The sequence below is a fragment of the Saccostrea cucullata genome, unplaced genomic scaffold (assembly GCF_032062105.1).
Source record: "Saccostrea cucullata isolate Sc308-1 unplaced genomic scaffold, CSIRO_AGI_Scuc_v1 ctg313, whole genome shotgun sequence".
In the NCBI taxonomy this organism is placed as follows: Eukaryota; Metazoa; Mollusca; class Bivalvia; order Ostreida; family Ostreidae; genus Saccostrea; species Saccostrea cuccullata.
In genome coordinates this window covers 154711-177267 of record NW_026928297.1, presented here as the reverse complement: position 1 = coordinate 177267, position 22557 = coordinate 154711, and the positions used below count along the sequence as shown (strand labels likewise).

Sequence of the window (22557 nt, the reverse complement as noted above, 5' to 3'; positions counted from 1 at the left end):
CCTGTGTTATTTAAATTCTGATTTATTTGATCCCTGTTTAAAAATGAAAGGCTTTGTTTTGATGGTTTAATGCGGCATTTAAATTTCTAAAACACATGAAGTTTTCCGCTTTTATTCTTATTGAAAAAAATAAAAAATGATAAATTTTCAACTGTTATCAATTCAATCGAATCTTGTCATCTTCTTTTAAAAGAGTGATCTCTCTAAAAAACAAAAATGAAAATAAGTGTCAGGCACGAGGAAGAATTTATAGTCATTCGATGATTTTAAAAAAAGTAAAGGAATCTCAATTTCACACTATCTAAATATTGTTCTTAATTTTAATATGTTATGTCAATAATGGAGTAAGAGAAACAACTAACCATTTGTTAGAAATATTTAAATTTGAATATTAACCAATTTTATTCCGATTTTACCTCGACCGATTACAATTCGAGGTGTCACTGCAGTTAAAAGTTAATGGACATTGAAGGTAATTGTTAATGTAGGATACTCATAACATTATTCTATAATGAGGATTCCAACACGTTGATGAGGCAAAAGTAAACAATTAATTAAATTGTATGGTATTCATGAATCCTAGGCATAAATCAATAAAATTTTCTATTTTTAAGTTCACCTGTGAAAAATTATCAACTAAATAATATATGCTGAAAATAATCTGTTGTGATACTTGAGAAAAACACCAGTGATTAAACATGATATATCGGCCGGATTTTTAAATAATATGTATAAAAATTGCTATCCAAACAAAATACAGTGATATCAATTTATCAGCAGGGTAACATATGATCCCAACTGAAAAGAACATGTGAAGAAATATTTGATATTTAGCAAAACCGAGCTTCAAAAAAGAACTGTTTTCCCTTCCTCGATCAGGCATTGTTCTACTTCGTTAGGAAGAAAAGGCAAAAGAACTAGCGAGATTTGAAGGTAGCAATTTCGTATCGATTCAGCTTGCAATCACAAAAGTCACATTTCTCCTTTTGGCCCTTTGTTCAACAAGCTATAATTAAAGACCGGAAAGTATTCAAATTTGGTTAAGAAAACGTATTGAGCGAGGACCGTCATCGTATTGTAATACGCATAAGAAATCAATTCTTTTTATCGGAAAAGAAAATATTTGTCAAGATTGAAGTTTTGATTTTAAAAGCAATATCCGTTATTTTTAGTAAGTTTATTTTCTATGAGTGTAATGAATAATGTGATTATCCTTACAGAGAAATTAGGGTAATAGTGTATTATTTCATTATGATATATTTATTTAAAATATTTTCCATTCGCAATCTATTAATTTATAAAATTGTGAAAATACCATCTGTTTTGTTTTGGTTTGGTAATACATATACATGTACTTAGATTGAGATTAAGTGATACGTTGTGTAGAGTATAAGGAACACAAAAATTTAACGTAACACCCCCCCCCCCCCCCACACACACACCCAACTACGCACGAAGAACATTAACATTTTTATTAATGCCTAATAAAGCTGCAATTTTTAACTCAAGAAAAGCATTGTCAACCGATCGAGGGTCATCAAGGATTTTTTGGAGGTGAGCGGCATTCAATGTTACCCTCAACCACAAACAATAATTATTATATTTCATTGAATGTATTTCCGTAATTGCATATATTTCATGCATGTAGTGATAAACATTTTCTGACTGGAATCAAGGGGAACATGCGTTTTGTCGTACCAAAAACCAAACTGTTTGCCAAAGACTGTTGAGCTGCAGACAAACATTTTGGTTCGAGGGTCGACAAAACGCATTTTGCTCGAGAAAAGTAAATTAAAGTTTTGTAATACCATTTACTTGTTTCTGACATATTGTAATGAAAATCTCGTATAAACTTGATTAATTTCGTGAAGTTCTGTCTTACATGTACTCCAAAGTATGCAAATAAGATATAGCTACATTGTAACCCCGCCCACCATGTGACGTGAGCGGTCCAACATCTCACTCTGCGGTCAGACATCGATTATTTAGATGGTTGCTCTTTAGATCACTTTTTAAGTGTATAATCATATGCCGGTAGGCAATAATTTTAAAGGTATATAACAATATTTTTTTCAACCATTTCTCAAGTATTACAATAAAATAATATTTCAAGCGTTTATATGCAATGCTAAAATTACTCGAAATATCTAAAAATTTAATTATCTCGTGTAATGCCACAGAATGTTCTAAAAAATCTAATAACACCTATTCTTAACTTCATCTAGTAGAAAACACCTAAATATATATAGCATTTGGGGGGGGGGGGGGGGGGGAGAAGACAAGTACTTTAGTTCCGAATGCAAGGAGTAAAACTTTTTCCTATTCAGTAAGTAAAGTAAGTAAATTATTTATTATAGTGACATGTGTATTGTTAGAGTAATGCAATATATTTTACAACAATAAGTTTAGTTTCTTACACACGGCCCAAAGGACCTATATGTCACTGTTAATATTTTAATTTATATATACAAAGGCACATAATGAAGATAAATGATATTAGAATATTCTTTTTATGAAGTTCTGGCGAGTTTTAAAAGCATCAAATATAAAGTTTGCAGATTGTCTGGGAAATTTACATAAAATATCCGTAATTCACGCTTTTTATGTCGATCTTTTACATTGCATTTCAAAAACTTTTTTTCATGGTTTCTCATAGTTTTCCACAGTTCTGTTAGCTCGTTGTTCCAGTATTCAAACTACATGTCAGAATATCATTTTTTGTTTGTTTATTAATTAATGGAGGTACGCATGTACATAATTAAAAAAAAAATATCAGAAATGGAAAAAAATGTCTCTGCTGTATCCAGATTTCTAATTTGTATTGTCTGGCTTTCCCATTGTATTTCACTTGAGGTCAGTGTATGACGTATGGCTAACAACTACCATGTAAATGCTGGTATTTAGAACTTGTTAATTAGTAAATTTAATTAAATGCAGAACGAGGTCCGTCTAAAAATAACTACATTTTATATAGTTAATCCATAGGTTTGCCCTTGATATAGGAATGATGAAACCTGGGTCAATAAAATTTATTTTGATGAGTTATAGAAAAGACTAGAAAATATTTACCGGTAAAAATAAGAAAAATGCCAGCATTTCTTTCAAACTAGAGAAAAAGTAATCCAAGTTTGCATTAAAATTACTTTATTAATTTAGTCACGGTTTCACCGCACGTATACATGCACATGATATAAGATAAAATCTTTATACATTCAACATATTAATGTTAAATCGAGAAATATGACAGTTTAAGGGAATGAAGTAAAAAAAAATCATTAAAAACAAGGAAAATTTGTACATGTGACAATATAACGCTAAAATTATACATGACGAATTGAACAACACAATTATAAATTATGCCAACGAAAAGAAAACGAAATAGCAATATGAAAAGAATTAGAAGAACATGAAATACAGTAGGTTTATATTCAAATCAATGCGATATTTAACTAAAATTAAAATCTGATAAAACGTCATGCGTTTCTCTAATACACACTTCATATTGCATTTTTCTTTTCAATGTTTACTGGCGATATATACAGTTTGTAAATTTTACTTATAACTTAAATGGACATTCAAATCTTTCCTGACCCGAATTCGATTCCGGACTGCTCTACTTAGTCTGGAACGAGGCAGCACTGTCACATGACCGAATGTTCAACCAAACGGCGCGGAATTCAAACGTTGCAAACATCTTCGTCAAGTGGGCAGTCCATAAATATTTGACCACATCAACATAATGTTTACAACACAGTTAGGGAGTATCACAAGCAGAGGGGCCTGCCACAGAATTCCCGAGCACTATCGGAATGTACCGAGGCTAGAATGTTAGTTCTAAGATTTAATACTACAGCTTTCATGTGAGACAGGATTGTTGATTCATCATAGGCTGTGTTGAGTACCAAGCGGAATGGTAATGAGACATAGGGGGCATACCGGAACTCATCACTGACGTCATAGGTGGCATGCCGGACATTGGCATATAAGACTGAGATGAGGTATAGTTGTTGGCTGTGTGTTCGTTCCACTGAGGCTCGTGTTCTGGACTTACAGATGAAGCAGGAGAAATCATCACAGAATTGTGTTGATTTTGCTCTGGTGTTTCCATTTTAAGTCCATTGGGAGGGTGATGCACATGAGTGTTATGGCTATGCCCTGATGGTGTCGGTGGTGAGTGTTGCTGGGAAGGTGACTGTGGTTGCATGGGTTGCTGGCCTTGGGTTGGTGACGTCACCGGTGTCGGAGTCTGCTGACCACCTGCCTGCATAGGATTCCCGCCCTGTTTGATCATTTTCTTGGCTTTTGAACGACGATTTTGGAACCAGATTTTAACCTGAAACAGAAATAAATAACATTAAGATGGGTATTTTCATAATCATTTTCTTTTTTTAAAATATCCCGGATGTGATTAAGAATTGATTCTCTGAAATGTGGAAATTTATATGCTAGGTGCTTTGTTCGTACCCCGGACCGCGGAACGTGTCAGAATTTAGTCAACCAATCAGAGAGTTGATCGACAACTTCTCATTTCCGCGACCTTCTGCTAGGGAAACATAAACTTGAAACAGGGAGAAACTTTGTTAATAGATCGGATCTTATCTCGTATACTAAATCAATATCGGGTCTCTTTTGATCAGGGTGTGGGGTTAACTAGTAAACGTGTCTAACTGGGCATGCGTCACTTCACAATCAGAGAAGATGCACCTAATCACCCTGGGGCGATGCCAGCCTCTCTGAGTAGCGACAGGAATTTGAGGCCTCTTCTAATGCCTGTTTTCACTTCACAAATACAATGAAAACCCACCTCAAAAATTGTTTTACGTTTAATCAAGCTAGGTATTTCAATATCTTACTCTATCACCGGTTGAAAAATAAACTGAACTTTAACAGCCTCGTTTACAGCGTTTAATTTGGTATATTACTTGATGATATAAATTAACCTATTTAGTTACATAATGGATTCATTTGATCTTGAGTATGTTTGCAGTTTTTCATCATGAAATACAAAAAAAGGGTTGATCTTTTAGGAATGATTTCAATAAGAATTTTATTAATTTCAATCTTAAATTGTAAATAAACTACAGTATTGTAACTGTGAAATTGATGAAAAAAAAAATGAATCTTTAATATTGGGTAGGTGGACTACTCGAATGGAACACACAAATATGAATTCATTTAGCAAAAATCTTCAAAAGAATGCAAAATAATAATTCAGATTTTTAATTATATCCTTACACATTGAAGGCTCCATTATGAAATATTAACATACAAGAGAGTAGTTGTGCGCCTTTTTGTAAACGGTCGGGTTTAAGGCCTGAGAAAAGACGCTGTCGTGGTGAGTTAGGGGGTGGGTCCCCATTCAAGCGCCCTTGTTCAGCCACGGAGAAGAAAAAGGGGGCGGTGACGTGCCCGAGGCGAACAAAGCTTTCATAAGGTTCGGGTATGGGCTACTCAATAAAGCAGATGTACATTTTGTTCACCCTTTAGTGGAATTAAAAAAGATATTTACTTAGAGTAGATTTAGATTGAAAAAGTTTTCATACGTAGACCATTTTATTAAATTTTCTGCAAGAGTTGATGCGTCATTCTATTATGAGAAAATTCTAACGGAATTCTATTCGACAGTTTTTCAAGACATAGAAATGCAAATGGTAAACATCACTGAGAAGGAAAGGGTGTCTGTTAGTCGAGGAAAATTGAAAAAAAATGTATAATTTTTTATCCCAAAATTTAGCGTCAAGGGTTCAACATTACAGCGCAAAAGTTTTGATATAACAAATTGCAAAATGCTCCTTTTTGGCACATTTATGGTTTTAAATATTATCAACTTACATTAAATATTTTTCTTTATGTTTTCTAGTTGCAATAAAAAACCGAATAACAATAGCAGGGTACTATATCATGATAAACTAGAACCAGCACAACAAACAAGCATTCACAAGATTTTTTAAGGGAAAAAAAGTAATTTCTTGAATATAAGATTTTTTAAAAAACTCAATTTACTCAAGTCATTGAAGTATCCGGGTATCTGGGATTGTTTTCTTTTGATTTTATCGTATATTGCAATAAAAATGAGTTGACTTGCAAACATCAAATATTCGAATTGGCCTTTCCAATTTATTTGCGTCTATTCTGTGCTATGGGTAGGTGAAAAACCCTCTTGGTTTGAAGATCTTATCATTCGATTCAGTCATTCGAAACGCAGATCACACAGGAGAGATTTTTTCTTTCTTGCCGTCAGGACATTCAGACTTGGTTTTGTCTTTTATAATAGTGTCAAACTCGGAACAATATGCTCCTAAAAATAGTCTGATATATTTATTTAATTTTTTTTCCCTGTAAAATATTTGACACCTCGCATGTGAATATATTTTCGTTTTAAATGATTCTCTAAATCTTTCTAGACCAAGAGATGTCTAGAAACAAAATGTAGAATTTAGTTTATTTATTTTCGAAGATTGAAAGTAGTTAGGCATCTTTATAAGTGAATTTTCTTATATCATATTTTTCAATCTCAATTAATTTAAATTATTTTTACAAATATTATAATAATTATTATTTTTGAATATTCTAAAGAATGTCGAATAATACATATAAATAAATGTAAATTAGATTGTTCTGGTTTAGTTTTTTTTTTATTCTACATGCATCACAGTCAATGGCGGAAGGTATTAAACGTAAAACCTGATAATTATTAATTAAACTAAATTTGATAATTAAGAAATGAATATGTTTGTAATGTATTTTTTTTTTTCGAAGAAAAAAAGCATTTAATCAATATATTTGCATTATCAAAATATCTCTCTAAATGTTTAGTATATCAACAATTTATGAATAGACACAAAAGTTATTCGCCAGCCTCCTCAATTATTCACAAAATCAATTATACACTCGATAGTTTTGTCAACTGCACGGCTTTCATAGTTTACAATAATGCCGTGTTTAACTAAGTTCTATGAAACTACGACAACTGTATATAGAGGAAAGAACGGACAACTTTTCGTCGACAATTGATAATGTAATTGGCGTTTGAGCAGATCTTGTTTAAGTTAGGGAATTACAACCACGATTTACAATACCATTTACGGACTACCCTTTCATGAAAGAAATTATCAGAGAAATTGTCGAAAAAATGTGACTTTTTTTCAATGTCAATTTAGTTTGAAGAAGAGATCTCTTCAATAATTGCATTTTAATATGACGATATTATTAAATGTTAGCCCTTTATTGTGATAGTGTGTGATTATTATGTTAATCTTCACTGTCGTTAATGGCTAGTTTCACGGTAGTTTTGTGAAAAAAAATTAGCCAATTTGATTCGCTAGGTATGAAATCCGCCGAGCTTCTTGTTTGCTTTTGGCTGTAAGAAGAAACCGATATGTGTAATTTTTGTCGATAATGGAAAATTTAGATCTAATCAGCATCCTTAATTCTTTAACACAAGAGAATTAGATCTAGTGGTGTAAATAAGACATCAAACTAGAGGTTTTATTTCTCTATCATGCAATACAGAATACACATCACACAGTCCGGATTAAACAGGGAGATTCACCACGTAAATCGGCGATCTCAAAGAAAAGAATCTTTAAAGAGTTAAAAGCATCGTTGAAACACCTTTTGAAAAATATTAAACCACTGACTTTATGAAGTGCTATGTTCATCTTTTGAAAAGCCCTAGCAGCTTTTTGAATAAAAAATGGCTGTCGAAATTTTCCATTTAAATGGAAAAATATAAACTTATTGACATGAGCGCTATCTCTTGTCTCCGGTTTTTCTGATCATTCACAGCGAGGGTCCATTCATCAATAATGTCCGAATAGTCGGGTGGGAGGGCAGCGGAAACGAGCCGCTTCAAATCACACTGACACCGGACCCGCCCATGTCTTGTTGAAAGGGGCTCCGTCTGGGTATTCCAGACCCATGCAGGTTTCCCCAACATCTGTCGCTCAACATATGGACAGCGATTAAATAGTTATTCCAAAAGTCTTTAATATTATTATGATTTTTTTAAAAATAAAATCATTTATATCTTCATATTGGAATATTCGGGCATTTTTTTCAAAACCAGTTTTACTTTGAACTTTTTACGTCTGTTCTATTTGTCTCAGTTTCATGTCTCGGGTATTTTGACAATTTTTCACAACTTTGGCGCAAAGAATGTTTTTGCTTCTACCCGCGAAGAGCTAGCACCTCTGTATTTGGTGTTGGTCACACAATGGGACCTTAACCCAGGAGGACTGTGTGAAAAGTCTCCTAACGCTCCCCCGGCGTTGTGTGCTACAAACGAAACTGACAAAAAAGGATCCCGTGTTCACTTTGAAACAAGACAGGAGGGTTTTGTCGAACGACAAGTTGGCGCCGAGTAGCCGACTTCCCATCAAATTTTAGGTTTACTTTTAAAAATTGAATTTTGTAAAAAGATCTGATGACGATGTACCCTACGAGACGCAACATAAATGTTTGAGGGAATCAATTTATGATTTTTTGAAGTGATACGATGTGTATATTTACTCTCGTTTTGTTCTGTTGCGATCCATGTGCAACAGTTTAAAACGGAATCAGTGTATTCTGAATGCAGAACTAGACATCTTGATTTTAATCGCATGTATTTAATGCTTTGTAAATACGACTCTCTAATGAGTTAACGCATGTATGATCAATACCCGATATTCTAAATTAGACGGCTAAAAATTCGATCTGCTTAATGGACGTTTTGCGAGGAAGTGATAAAATACCATCAATCTAGACACTTACAATTGCCAATTTTAAAAAGTAATAAAAATTGTATTTTAACTTAACAATTAAATTTGATTTATTTTTATTTTATTTATCTTTTTTTTTTGAATTAAAAAAAAAATTGTTATATACTTTCAATAAAACTTTTTTCTTCAATGTTACATTTTTCACTGGGCGAGTTAATATGAGATAAATTGTTACATTTTTAATGATGAAATGGGAGTTGGATTAATAATACTCTCCATTTTAATTTTTTTTTTGGAACGCTGAAATAAATTTTTGATCTCGGTTTTGTCTGAGCTTGTTCTTTACCTCGCGAATTCACAAAAAAGACAATAAAAAAAAGAAAGATTCCCATTCAAACACACGTGTGAAAGCTGTTAAAATACTACATGGAAATTGTAGATTTATGGAAAAATCGGATAATATAATACTTTAGATATTAGCTATAGTTTTAGGAAGCGTTGGTCAGGTGAGCGGGTGTACAAGACACATAAAAGAAAACCTATACCCCACAAATCAATGCTAGAGTTTACTTTTACCCCATTCTCTTCAAGAAAAAGAGTTTTATGGGAAGAGAACAGAGTCGTTGGTTTAATTATTCATGTGAGAAAAAAAATCAACATTTCACAACCATGCATAGCTCTAAGACAGTAAAATAATACCGAGTTTGTGTAAAACGATCTAAAATGTTAAAATAGATACCCCTCTCGCGGCATAGTCAACGGGGATAATAAAAACTAATTTCAGTACGTGGATTGTGTGTGCGAAATTTTATATTGCAAATAACAGAGGAATTGAGTTACATATGATCCCCCCTTCCACACATAAAATTCAGGTAGGGCCGGCGCGTTTGGTTTGATGTGTTTGGGAAACAGTCTCACAGGTGCTGCTTGCAACAATGTTTAGAATATAAAGTGCAGATTTGCGAATTTTAAAATGCTATAACACCTTGCAATTTCTTGTTAAGTACTTGAGGTGATGTTTTAACAGCACATATATCATGGACTTGACGAGATAGGCTGATTCTTTTCGATAGAACTTCGTACCTTCGTTGGATACAAGATATGGTTTTTCGGAATGATTCATCAATAAGCTATTTACTCATTGTGCTATTAAAGTATTTTTTAAATAGAAATAATTTTTTATAGATTTTTTTTTTCATTTTGATATTTAAACATTCTGAGGGACTTTAATCAAAATATGATTTTGATTTATTCGAGCAATAAATATCTGTTTTGGGAGAGAAGTTTTTTTTTCCTTCCAGACATTGTGCGTTTAATAGAAAGAAAAAAAAACAATTCTGTCAGTTGTATAATGCATAATATATAAAAAGATCTCAGATCTCAGATATTTGATTCTCGCAGACATTCCGCAAATCTTAGAATTCCCAGATTTTTTTTAATCATAAAGTTGTGACAAAGTATACATATATATTACATATTCCAATTAATATATTCCATAAATAGTTTATTAGAAAAAAATCCACTCGTATCAAAAAGTATTTTTAATACCTACTAAATCGTTTTTTAAAATCAATTTTAAATATTTTTTATTTTTTTTTCATTTATAAAATTATTATATTGATGGCTAAGCTAGAAATTTACATTTAACTTTCTTTCTATTAGACATTCATAACAATAGAATTTAATTGTATTGTTTTCCTAAAAAATAAACATTCAAAATATAATATCACTATTTGTTAATTAACATTTTTATTATTTAATTTGATATTTTTTTTAAACACCGATAAAATAATAATTTAAGCTTTTCAGTCGATAAATAATAGAGAATCGTTCCTAATACATTAATTGATTTCCACCAAAGGTGAAAGATGATTAGATTTTTATTCACATAATATCATTTCCACCACTTTCTTTGTAAACCTAACATTTGACAAGGTCTTTATTTGTATTAAATTGATTTTTTATTTAACCTTTAGTATCTAAATTAAGAAAAAGCCTCGTTTTTGGTGTAAATTAACATAAAGACTGATATTACCATCTTGAAAAAAGTTTTGCTTGCTCTTTACCGCATCAGGGTTTTTTTTTTTTTTTTTTTTTTTTTTTTTTTTAAAGGGAATCTATGTAGGTATTACATGTAGACATTTTTCCCGATCTTTTGAAAACCAATGTCTAATTCTGAAGAAATACAGAAACTGCAGGTATAACTTAAATACAAGTAGCTGCACAAAGGGCGAGAAAATTCCGGATGAAAAAAAAATCCTTTTCTGAAGTTTTTTAACAAAGTTTGTAGTCAGTTGGGAAAAGGCAAACGGAATTATTTTAAGTTTCCCTTATTAAATAGTGCCTCAAGATAAAGTCACAATTTTACATCAAAAAATAATATTATAGAACATACTAGATCTAGTACATTTAAACATTTTAAAGATGAATTTGCAAACATCCTACAATAGTTTATATTTTTTAATTAATTAATAATGTAAACATATCTGTACTTGATAAATAATAAATGCATGATTTATAACAATACATTGTGCATGTAATTAGATTTTCAACATCTTGTTCATGGACCAAAAAGACTGTTTACTGACTTAATGAAAATAAAAACAACCATTTTTTTTTTCAAATTCACTTTTGCAATTTCATAAAGGGTATCAACTGTCGTGTCTAACCAGACGCGCTCGCAAGGTGCACTAGATATAAACAGATATATGTGCGTTGACACGCGAATTCTTCAAGTTCACGTGTTTTTAGGATGAAATCGGGTAGATTTTGATCTGCGTTTTGCCAAGAGAAACCTGGTACCCTATACGGTGTCGAAGAGTGAAAGGGGTCAAAACGTACACACCACACGGAATATGTCTATAAACAAACCCTGGGCCGGGGAAACCTATTGATTTACGTGTGGCTAATTTGATACTGCACCGCTAGACTTTAAGGAAGATAATCACAAAATAAAAGTACAAAACAGGACTTTATACCTGAAATTAACCAGAGTATTTCGTGGGGAAAAAAATGTAAACAATAAAATAAAATAATTAAAATTGAGAACTCCAAAAAATGCACTTTTCTTTGCAGGCAAAGTATTATTATTTGTTAAATTTCGTAATTTATTTGCACTTTATTAAAATTTAAGGCCTTTTCCCTGAAGTTTGTAACGTATTATATAAATTCAATTTATTCATTAGCATATTCTTTGAATTAGTCAATTATTTCAATTATCAAGAAAATTAATGTAAAAAAATAATAATTTAAAACCGGTGGTGGACGAGGAAACAAAACAACGTCAGATTATTGGACATATTCATGAACACGTTTTTCTTAATTTTTTTCTCACACAAAACAATATTGGCCAAGAGACTTCCAATCCAATGAAAGGTGTAAGACAAGACACCCCGAACGTCCCTATCTGAACATTTATTTTGATGAAGGGTCCCGAGGACATACGCCCTATACATTAAAAGAGAGACATAATTGGTAGGTATGTGGCCTATTTGTGAATACCCCCGGGGTGAAAGAAAGAAAACAATATCTGATAAGAAATAATCTGTTAAAATATTTGTCTTATTTGTTTGTACAAGTCTTTATTCCGACTAAATTGAATCGTAAGGCTGATAATTAGAAGATAATTAACGGGACGGATAGCTACGGGCATAGTTGGATTTTCTAACGTCATATGACTCAACTTTTGAAAAAAAAATTAGAAATTACTTTTCTTCTGTTTTGAATAATTTAATAATAAAAACTTCACATTTTGTTTTCGTGATCAGCATGTTTTTAGTTTCTTATTTCCGTGTTTCCTCAGAATGACATACTTTTTAGCAGAATTCTACAATGTCAATCACTGTTTATCACGTATTATGCGAAAAGTCATCAGTGCATTGATATTTGTTAAAAATAAGCATGCTTTCTTGAAGTAATACAATGCTTCAACACATCTAAGTAAGCAAATATTACAAGTTTGAACTTAAAGGATAAGTTATTTCTATTTCTCGTGAGTCGTGTTTTTTTTTTTATAGCTATACGTATGAGATTCGACAATCTTAGAATAGAACTAAATCAATCCTTTTGACCATAACGAAATTTAATGCAACAATAGATAATACTGGGCAACCTTTTGAATTTTTCTTTTATTATAAATAAATATATCAAAATGCAAGTTTCCAAAGTATTTTTAGATTTATCTACCTGTGTCTGAGTGAGCCCAAGGGAAGCGGCTAGTTCTGCACGCTCGGGGAGCGCCAAATATTGAGTTCGCTGGAAACGTCTGTTAAGTTGCTGCAGTTGAAGGCTAGAATAAATAGTTCTAGGTTTTCTCATCTTCTTGCCTTTTCCATTTATTCTTAATTCCTCCATTTGGGACTTATCTAAAAAAAGTCAAAGCAGAATTAAAAACAAAATTCTGCAAGATGAAGTTAGTTTATGCGAAAGATCGAGTTGCAACTGAATCAATTCAAAACGTTGATTTTTTTTTATTTTTCAATGGGAAACAATATTTGATCTGACAGTCATCCGATTCAGCGGGAAAAAATATGCCATGGCAGTAAATTAAACGCATGCAGTGATATTAGAGATGGGAATAGACTCCGCTTTACGCAGGATCTCGCAGACGTTTGTTCCAGGCCGATTTTCCAGCAGACGAGAATACCATCCTGACGACGCCGACTGCAAGCAGCCCCGGACAAAATGCGACACGGGACCTCTTTGTTACGGACAAAAAAAGAATGTTATGCATTTTTTCGTGTACTGAAGCGATTCTTTAAGTGCCTGTGTAAACTGTTTACTTTTTCACAACCTAGAAGAAAACAAGCGTCGATTTGCTGACAGAGACCGATGTGGCATTATAAACCAAGACCACACGATGACAAGATCTTTTTGTACGAGATTTCGTCTCCCGTCGCGCTCCTTCTCAAAGTATCAGCCATTTAAATGAACATCGCCCAAAAATTCACAAAAACAAGTACATAGTGTCTTTTTATACTAATATTTCCAAAAATTATTTTCTAAAGTATTTTTCACTTCATTCAAAACTAATAAATTGAGTTTAATAAGTTGTGCAAAAAAGCAACGCAATCCACGTGTAAGAGGAAATTAAGGCAGTTGATAATTTGGAAAATTGCAACACGAATATTAAAAATGCCAAAGTTGATATATTTACTTTTTCCCTCCATAATATTATGTCTAGAAACTACTACAAAGTATCGATAAAGTAAATTTATAATTGATAAATAGGCCAATAAATCAATTAAGAACATATAAAACATTAATCATATATTCTTTTGAAGCATCATTTAATGTTGTTATATTACAGAAAATAATGTATATAACTTATCGCAGACAATTGATATTTTTTTTAAAAATTAGCACTTGCTGGTATGTGAACAAGATACGGAGATGTATGATATTACAATACAAGCGAAATTTAAAAGAAATGAAATAATAAGCGTAACAAATAAAATTCAAAGTTTATCAAGTTATTATGAAAATGCTTAGTGATGGAAAAAAAGGTACTCACCTTCTCTGTTTGGAGAAGGGCTCTGGTAAGGCGGCATGGAGAAAGGATGTCCCGTCGGAGGGTTATAGGAGGAGGGGGACATAGGATTCATGTGGAAGGGGTACCCGAGTGGTGGTCTGGCCTGTGGGTTAGTGAACACACTGTCCCCGTGCTGGGAGGGGTGATGGTGAGGCTGATACGATGAGCGTATGGGGTACGCCGGGTGCCCCATCCCCATCCCCTGCTGTTGGAGTTCCATGAAGGCTGACTTGCCGGACATTTCTTGTTCCAGGCCATGGCCGTCGACATTCCCCACATTAATCATAACTCGTCCTTGTTAGTATCACAAATAAAAGTCCTCCAAATTAAGTCCAATTTCTGTAGATGCAAAAATTAAGGTCTATTAGGTCCCGATTAAACTGTTACCTTAATATCAGCACATTGAATCTAGTCGGGTAGACCCAAATCGCTATTACGACCCACTTGGATTGATAATAAGGCAATATTTCCTTTTCAACTTATTAAAGGTAATTTAGGGATAAGTATTCAAAGAGGCGACTGATCGTACACCCTAAGTACACGGACTCATCTCAATATTAAATGCTATTACCGTCATCCGTACCCTGTACTTAAATCACAAGAGACGTCCTCAATAGAGCCGAGTAGTTGTCACCATTCCCTAGCTCCGCCCCTTAGTCACAGTGTGGGTTTTCATTGGCTGACAGCGCTGAACTTCGATTCACAAGAGGCAATCAGCAACGCCGCATACGCCATTATGAGATGAATACATATCTGAAAGCTCTCCTCTTTAGGAAAAAAATATTTTGAAGAGTTTTCACAAACCCCAAAAGACAAGACAAGTTAAGAATCAATAGAAAAATCAATTATCATTGTACTTCGTTCATTTTTTTCTCTATACATGCAAAATAAATAAATTAAATGTTGATAATAATGCAATTATCCGTATACGATCAGCAAAATTTCATATAAAATGATACTGAAAAAAGAGAAAAAGGTGACGTTTTGACATAATAAACAGGTATAAGATCAATTGTTTTTGGTCAAATAAAATTAATTTCTTGATGTTCAACAACTGAAATATAGAGAAAAGGGGATGAAATCTTGTACAATAAAAATACGAGTGAAGAAGAGGAAAATTCGAGATAGTAAGTAATGTATGCTATGTTAATTTTTTTGTTTTATAATACTTTTAAAAAGCCCAACGGACATGATTAATACAATTAACAGATCATAATGGTACACGAAAGAATATCATGAAATGACATAAATATTAACATCTGAAGAAATGAAGTAAATAAAGTAATATTAAAAAGTTATTAAAATATACACGAGAGAGAGAGAGAGAGAGAGAGAGAGAGAGAGAGAGAGAGAGAGAGAGAGAGAGAGAGAGAGAGAGATGAATGTGAATTTGTCTCACAATCTTATGGCAACATGCGGTAATTTTATTACAGCAGAACTGAAACAGAACATTATTAGATTTTACATGTAAATATTCTACACACGGCAACGTATTTTCTTTTTTTTTTAAATGGCGGGATGAGGTCGTTGGGAGAAATTATTTACACATGCAGATTTACCCTTTATATGAATCTGGCCAAAGTACAAAAAATCGTCACGTTTCTTTTAAGCAACATCACATTGTCTAGTTCACGAGTCATTTTTTTTTTTTACACGTGCAGTAAATTATAATAGTACCTACAGTAATTTTTCACTCTTTCATTACACATAGTTACACTTTTTTCCCTGTCGCTTACTTGCTTATTATGTGTACATGTGTATAGAAGGTGCAACAAATAAGGCTCCAGCAATCTATAGCAAATCTTTTTTCTCTAAAAAGAAACTTTAAAAAAAAGGACAAATCTAGGATATTTTTATACAGAGATAATCAATTCAATTGTTTTACAAAAAAAACAAAAAAACAAAACAAAACAAAACAAAACAAAAACCAAAAAAAAAAAAAAAACCCACACATACCTTTATGGATATTACTACTGGTGTTTGTTCAAAATTCAATAATTTAACTTTACATGGAGATTATCTTTTTATATCGGCATTCTACAACTATATGTATTTCATTTGTATAGTTTAGATGTATATTTAGATGACCTTGGTTAGTAGTGATATGCAATTGTAGTCTCTGAAATTGCTCGTGGAATATGATTTCGATGTCAAAGAGAGAGAGAGAGAGAACACGAATAAACAATTCCATATGGATATCTCTATTTTATCGTTATGTCCTAATTAAAAAAAAAATACAACATAAAGAAATCATAAAACATCATATAAACTTGCAAATATACATAGAAAAGAAATACTCCAATATTTCCATTAAATATTGAAATTAACTTTCCTTCTTCTTTGGAACTCAAAAAATCGCTCTGCAATTTACATGTATGTTTAAAAAGAGAAACTTCATATCGATATTTCATATTCTTATTCGCTTTTTAAAGAACAAATGTTAAGATACACAGATATCGACAAGTTTTCCAACACACCTACTATTACGCATTTCTTGCAATGTATTTGCAAGAGTTAGGTAAAATTTAATTTCAAAGTATTGTTTCAGCAAATGGCGACCAAATGCCAGTCAACAAAATCAGAGTATCTCCCATAAGATTTTCCTAGTTCTCGTAGACAGTATTATGGATTTGCACATACGCAAATCACTGCTGTATTGTGTACAAGAGATACATGTACCATTAATCCAATATTTTTAGAGAATCCTCGGTCAATCTAAATATATTTTTCCTACGCTTTCCACATTGATTTCTCTTTGTGATTGATAAAATTGATAAAAGAAATCTGTTAATTTTTTTGTTAAATGATAAACAAAACTTTATTAGAATATAAGAGTGCACAATGAGACATTTGCTCTTATAAATATTGTTTTGGATGACCTAAATACTGCCTCTTGCATTTATTTTTCATTGTTTAGAAAATGTCAGCCTCAATTTGCAAATACAAAATATCTTCATTTGCACGTCCTTTTTAGAAGAGCTTTTGCACTTCGAGGATATACCAGGTTGCACTGTTTTTGAAAGATGGGTGGAGCGCCAGATAAAAGAAAACTTACCTGAAAAATCTCTGTTCACAGTGTGACGGATAACGCAGGTGTTGGATTAGATTGTTTCCACTGTATTCAAAAACAAAAAAAAGTGAAAAAAAGTAATGTTCAGACGGACTCAAAGGAAAGAACGTAGTAGACTAGACTACTTTTAAGGTCCCTCTTTTGGTACCTGATTCAGGGGTCTCTTTTAGAATGAGACAACAGTTTATAAATAAAAAAAAGTTTTTTTTATCACCCTGCCACTAAACGAGTACTGGTTCTAAGTTATGGGTATATATGGTAAGAAAATAGGTCAATTTACGAATTTTCTAATTTCGAGAATTTTTTAAATCGATTTTATGACACATTTTGTTTCAGAAAACATAGAGCACATACAAGCTTGCCTATATCTACCGAATTTATACATTTCATAAACGAGTATCAGATGCGTTTTATAAAAAAAAAAATCAGATAGGCAAGCTTGTGCTCAGTGTTTTCCGAAGAGAAAAGTATCTCAAATACATGTATGACGAAATTCCACCAGAATTGAGAGAATTCGAGATAATGTCATTTTTCTGCATCTTGTTGTGGCGTAAGCTTTGAATCAAAATTAGTGCTGGTTTTGAAACAAGTATAATTTATATTCTTAAATACAAACTAGATTTAACAGTGTTCTGATTTTCACATCAAATTAAGGGCCAGAATCGGCCAATACCATACCTTGTTCTTTATAGACATTTTTGAGATTGTGCAAAATAGACACAAATTTCTCACAATTCAATGAAATATTCAACCCTAAGAATCTTAATGTTGACAGAACGAGTAAAAATGTAAACAAAAGAAGATGAAAATTTATTTTTCTTGAGCCGTCTTTATTTCTAAAATATCCCCAGGGAAAACTGAGTCTTCATGAAATTTAAAATTAAATTTTATATGGCATCTACTGATTGAATGTTAATTAAAATTCACAAGCAAAATACACTGTATAACTTAAAGTCGATACTATGACGTATGTAGGAGAAAAGTTGAAACGGGGGTCTCCCCTCGCATCGGAATGAATAAGTTCTTATGCCACCCGAATGGGTCATGATTTTTCTTCTTTTTTTTAAACTGCCTTAATGTTTATGAAAATCTATTTATAACAAGAATTACGAATAACTATGTGTGTGAAATCACATTTCTTTCTGGTTATTAAATGTTAGAATATTTTACGTCATCATCATCGCGATTATTATTTGAATTTATTATATCTTTATGCTCCCCCACTTTGCCTGCTGTGAGATTTGAGATGTCCACTTATTTTTTTTTGTACCCGTAATCGAAGATTCGGGAGTATATAGGTTTTGCCATGTCCGTCCGTCTGTCTCTCTGTTTGTTCACAAAAAAACTTCCTTATGACAAGACTTTTCTTTGGGTTTCACCAAATTTGACATTTTGACCTTGGAGTTTGACACACCTTTACAAAACAAAAAAACACTAAACTTTTACTTTGGCCATAACTTTTGAACGGTTGGTGCTAGGACTTTCATAATTTATAATTATATATGTATTCTTTATGACAAGTAAATCCATTGGATATCAAGTAAATCCATTGGATATCAAGTAAATCCATTGGATATCAAGTAAATCCATTGGATACCAACTCAACGTTGAAATTTATACCTTGACCTTGAAGATTGACCTACTTAAAAAAACTTTAACCTTAAACTGTTCATAACTTTTGAACGGTAAGGGCTAGGGCTTTCATACTTCACAAATGTAATCCTTTTGACAACACCTTTCATTGAATACCAACAACGTTGACATCTTGACCACTTTGGGTACCAACATATTTGATTTGCAATTGAGAAAGTTTAACCTTTGTTATGTTGCCATACAGAGGGAATCAGTGTTTCAAAAATACACAATGTTTTTTCCAAGATGCAAGAACATCACAATTCAATCGTTTTGATCCCCCACTTTAAAAAAATTTCGAAGAAAACTGCACTATAAACTTACGGTTCAGAACACCATAGCTTTAAGTCTTCTCCGACATTCCCATACCTATTCAAAGGATCTGTTATAAATAAAATGAAATATTATATAATAAAGCTACAATTTATAAAAGAAAAGTTAAATAGAATACAACGATGCAAGGAAAACATAAAAAGTCAGTCACATTTATTTCTTGAAAGAAAACGCGTCTCCAGGAAAAACAAAAACGTTAGAATACAAGAGGCACAGGGGCCACATCGCTCATCTGAGCAACTGGTAAAAGTAAAAATTTATTCATGATTGAAAAGTTTAATTAAATATCATATGATCATATGAACAAATTTACGTCACCTTTTTGATGCTTTATTATTGATGATCAATTAGGACTTTGTTGTTCTTGTGAAGAATTTTTCTCTGTAATCCTACTTAAAACTGATCATCCAATTTGGCCCAACCTTTGCCATAGGGGTCATGATTTGAACAAACTTGAAGCTACACTTCCAGAGGATACTTCTTTATAACTACTTGCTGTTCTTGAGAAGAAGATTTTTTCTATATATTCTTATGTTAAACTTTGATCCCATATTGTGGACCCACCCTACCCTAGGGGGGGGGGGTGTCATGATTTGAAAAAAATTGAATCTTTTGTACCAGAGGATGCTTCCACATGAATTCTATCTTTCCTGGCCCTGTGGTTCTTGAGAAGAAGATTTTTCCTGTATGTGTTACTATGTTAAACTTTGACCCCCCATTGTGGCCCCACCCTGTCCCCGGGGGTCATGATTTAAACAAACTCAAATCTACACTAGTTGAGGATGCTTCCACAAGAATTTCACCTTTCCTGGCCAAGTGGTTCTTGAGATGAAGATTTTTAAAGATTTTTCCTATGCATCCCCAAGTTAAACTTTGATCCCCCATTGCGACCTACCCCCGGGGGTCAAGATTTGAACAAACTTGAATTTTCTCTGCCAGAGGATGCTCATGAATTTCATCTTTCCTGGCTCAGTGGTTCTTTAGAAGATTTTTAAAAGATGCCATCTTTTTTCAATTATTCTTAATTATAATTATCTCCTCTTGGGAGAGGGCGTGACCCTTCATTTGAACAAACTTTGAATCCCCATCACTCAAGAATACTTTGTGGCAAGTTGGTTGAAATTGGCAAAGTGGTTCTTGAGAAGAAGATGAAAAGGGGAAAAGTTTACGCCACCGACGGCGATGACAGACAACGGACAAATTTTGATCGGAACAAGATGTGTTTGTGAAACACTATGCGCCCGGCGGCAACAAAGTTGGGAAAAAACTATTTTTAGCATTAAGGTCACAGTCAAGGTCACAGGGTCATTGACCTTGGTGTCATTTGAAAGAGCTTGATAAGTGGAGTATGCGTACCAAATATGAAATCTCAATCTCTCATGGTTCAAAAGTTCTAGTGAGGGTTCAAAAAAGATATTTTTAGCATATAGGTCACAGTCAAGGTCACAAGGTCATTGACCTTGGTGTCATTTGAAATAACCTTATTAGAGGAGTATGCATACCAAATATGAAGTCCCTACCTTTCATGGTTCAAAAGTTATGGCGAAGGTTAAAGTTTGCAGAAAAAAGCTATTTTTAGCATATAGGCCACAGTTAACGTCACATGGTCATTGACCTTGGTGTCATTTGAAAGAGCTTAATTAGTGGAGTATGCATACCAAATATGAAGTCTCTATCTTTCATGATTCAAAAGTAATGGTGAAGGTTAAAGTTCGAGACAAACAAACAGACAGCTAGACAGACAGACAGGACAAAAACAATATACGCCCTGGATCTATCGATCCAGGCGCATAAAAATTCACTTGAGCCCTTGGCTCAGGTGAGCTATAAACGGATTATTTAAAGTGTGCCTGACTTTAACGTGTGTCTGATTTCAAAGAAAGTAAAGCACGAAAGGATTTTTCAGAAAAGTTTCTATTTAACTTATAATGTTTCAAAGATAATATTTAACTACGAAAGCCCAGAAGGCTCATTCGAGATTCGAAATACGAGATTCGTGATTCGAAATACTTTTGATTGGTTAATTTGGATCTTGAATCTCGAAACTCGAATTTCGAATCTCGAATTTCGAATCTCGTATTTCGAATCTCGAATCTCGAATGAGCCTTCTGGGCTTTCGTATTTAACCGCTTTACGATATTAATATTAGTTAAACGGTTTCATATAAAAGAAATTATTGAAAGTAAACATCAGCTTACTTTGAATGCCTATAAAAATATCAATATTGATTGATTAAAATTAACCAAGCTACAAAAATACATTATACATCTATTGGGAGGTCGTAAATAAACCTCATACAAATTATAGATATAAACGTGTTAATGGAAAATTTTTAATATTAACAGATTTATTTTCATTTCATCTCTGAATGCTTAATTTCCTATACAGTGTAGCTCTGTAGATTCCCTTAACATTCCGGTATGTATAAAAAAAATATTGTTGCAATTTCGCGGGAAACAGCACTCGAAAAATAAAATTACTCCCTTTTATTCCCTTCCAACGGAGTTGGAGGTAATATTATAACGCAATCTTGTGTGTGTGTGTGTGTGTGTGTGTGTGAGAGTGTGTGTGTGTGTGTGTGTGGTTATGTCCTGTGCGAACCAGAAGTGACGTAATTTGCATGAGGATCGTTGTCGAGTGCTGCTTTGATTCATACTTATTCTACTTGCGAGAGGAGTCTCTTTCGCGATATCATTGTCTTTAAAGTTTCTAAAATACACGTAAAACTGTAAAAAAAAAAAAAATAAATTTGCGACTTCTCTGTAAATACGGAGTGAACTGCAATGTTGCAACAGTCCATCCAAATATACAAAAAGTACTGTAATTAACTGTTTATAAGTAGTATAAGTGGATTACCCAAGCGTGGATCTAGGATTTTTTTTTTCCAGGAGGTGGGGGTCGATCCAAAAAAAAAAATGCAATTCAAAAATTTCTTAACAACCAAAATGAAAAAAAAAACGTCATACCCAAAACGTGAAAACCTATTTCAAGCGAGTGAGTGTGTGTGTGTGTTGGGGGGGGGGGTACTTTTCAAGCTCCATACCTATGACTTTTCTTACCTATTCTCAAAAAACTGCGTTTTGAAGGAGGGGTCCGCGTTTTCTAGGGGGGGGGGAGGTAGTATATAGTTTAATAACGCTGTAATTTGCAAATTCCAGGACCCCCGCTCCATCTAGATCCGCGCACAATTACCTGTTAATCACGTACAAGAAATAAACGAATGGGGACCTGATTTTCATGGAAGCAAGAAGGAGCAGCATACTTTTAGGTTTCCAAATTATTTTCGCATC

The 22557-nt window shown here is 33.0% G+C and overlaps 1 protein-coding gene across 2 annotated transcripts; it reads right to left on the bottom strand.

Annotated features, from left to right (window-relative positions):
* Nucleotides 1-3127: 3127 nt before the first annotated feature.
* On the bottom strand, nucleotides 3128-14955 carry LOC134277129 (homeobox protein Dlx6a-like). 2 transcript variants are annotated; one of them, XM_062759415.1, is made up of 4 exons: nucleotides 14804-14955; nucleotides 14215-14571; nucleotides 12888-13066; nucleotides 3128-4333 (listed from the first exon to the last, which is right to left on the bottom strand). In XM_062759415.1, exons 2-4 carry the CDS (start codon nucleotides 14516-14518, stop codon nucleotides 3857-3859), a joined length of 960 nt encoding a protein of 319 aa, XP_062615399.1. In that variant the 5' UTR covers nucleotides 14519-14571; nucleotides 14804-14955; the 3' UTR covers nucleotides 3128-3856. The 2 variants fall into 2 exon arrangements, with proteins under 2 accessions (XP_062615399.1, XP_062615398.1); XM_062759414.1 differs by having other exon boundaries at nucleotides 14816-14918.
* Between the last annotated feature and the right edge of the window lie 7602 nt (nucleotides 14956-22557).

What these genes read in the sequence shown, in the direction of transcription:
- LOC134277129 (XM_062759415.1), bottom strand. Translation starts at nt 14,518, where the DNA reads ATGATTAATGTGGGGAATGTCGACGGCCATGGCCTGGAACAAGAAATG. An exon ending in CCCTTCTCCAAACAGAGAAG is followed by an intron (nt 13,067 to 14,214) that starts GTGAGTACCTTT and finishes GACTTTTTTTAG; the next exon opens with ATAAGTCCCAAATGGAGGAA. An exon ending in TTGGGCTCACTCAGACACAG is followed by an intron (nt 4,334 to 12,887) that starts GTAGATAAATCT and finishes TTTCTGTTTCAG; the next exon opens with GTTAAAATCTGGTTCCAAAA.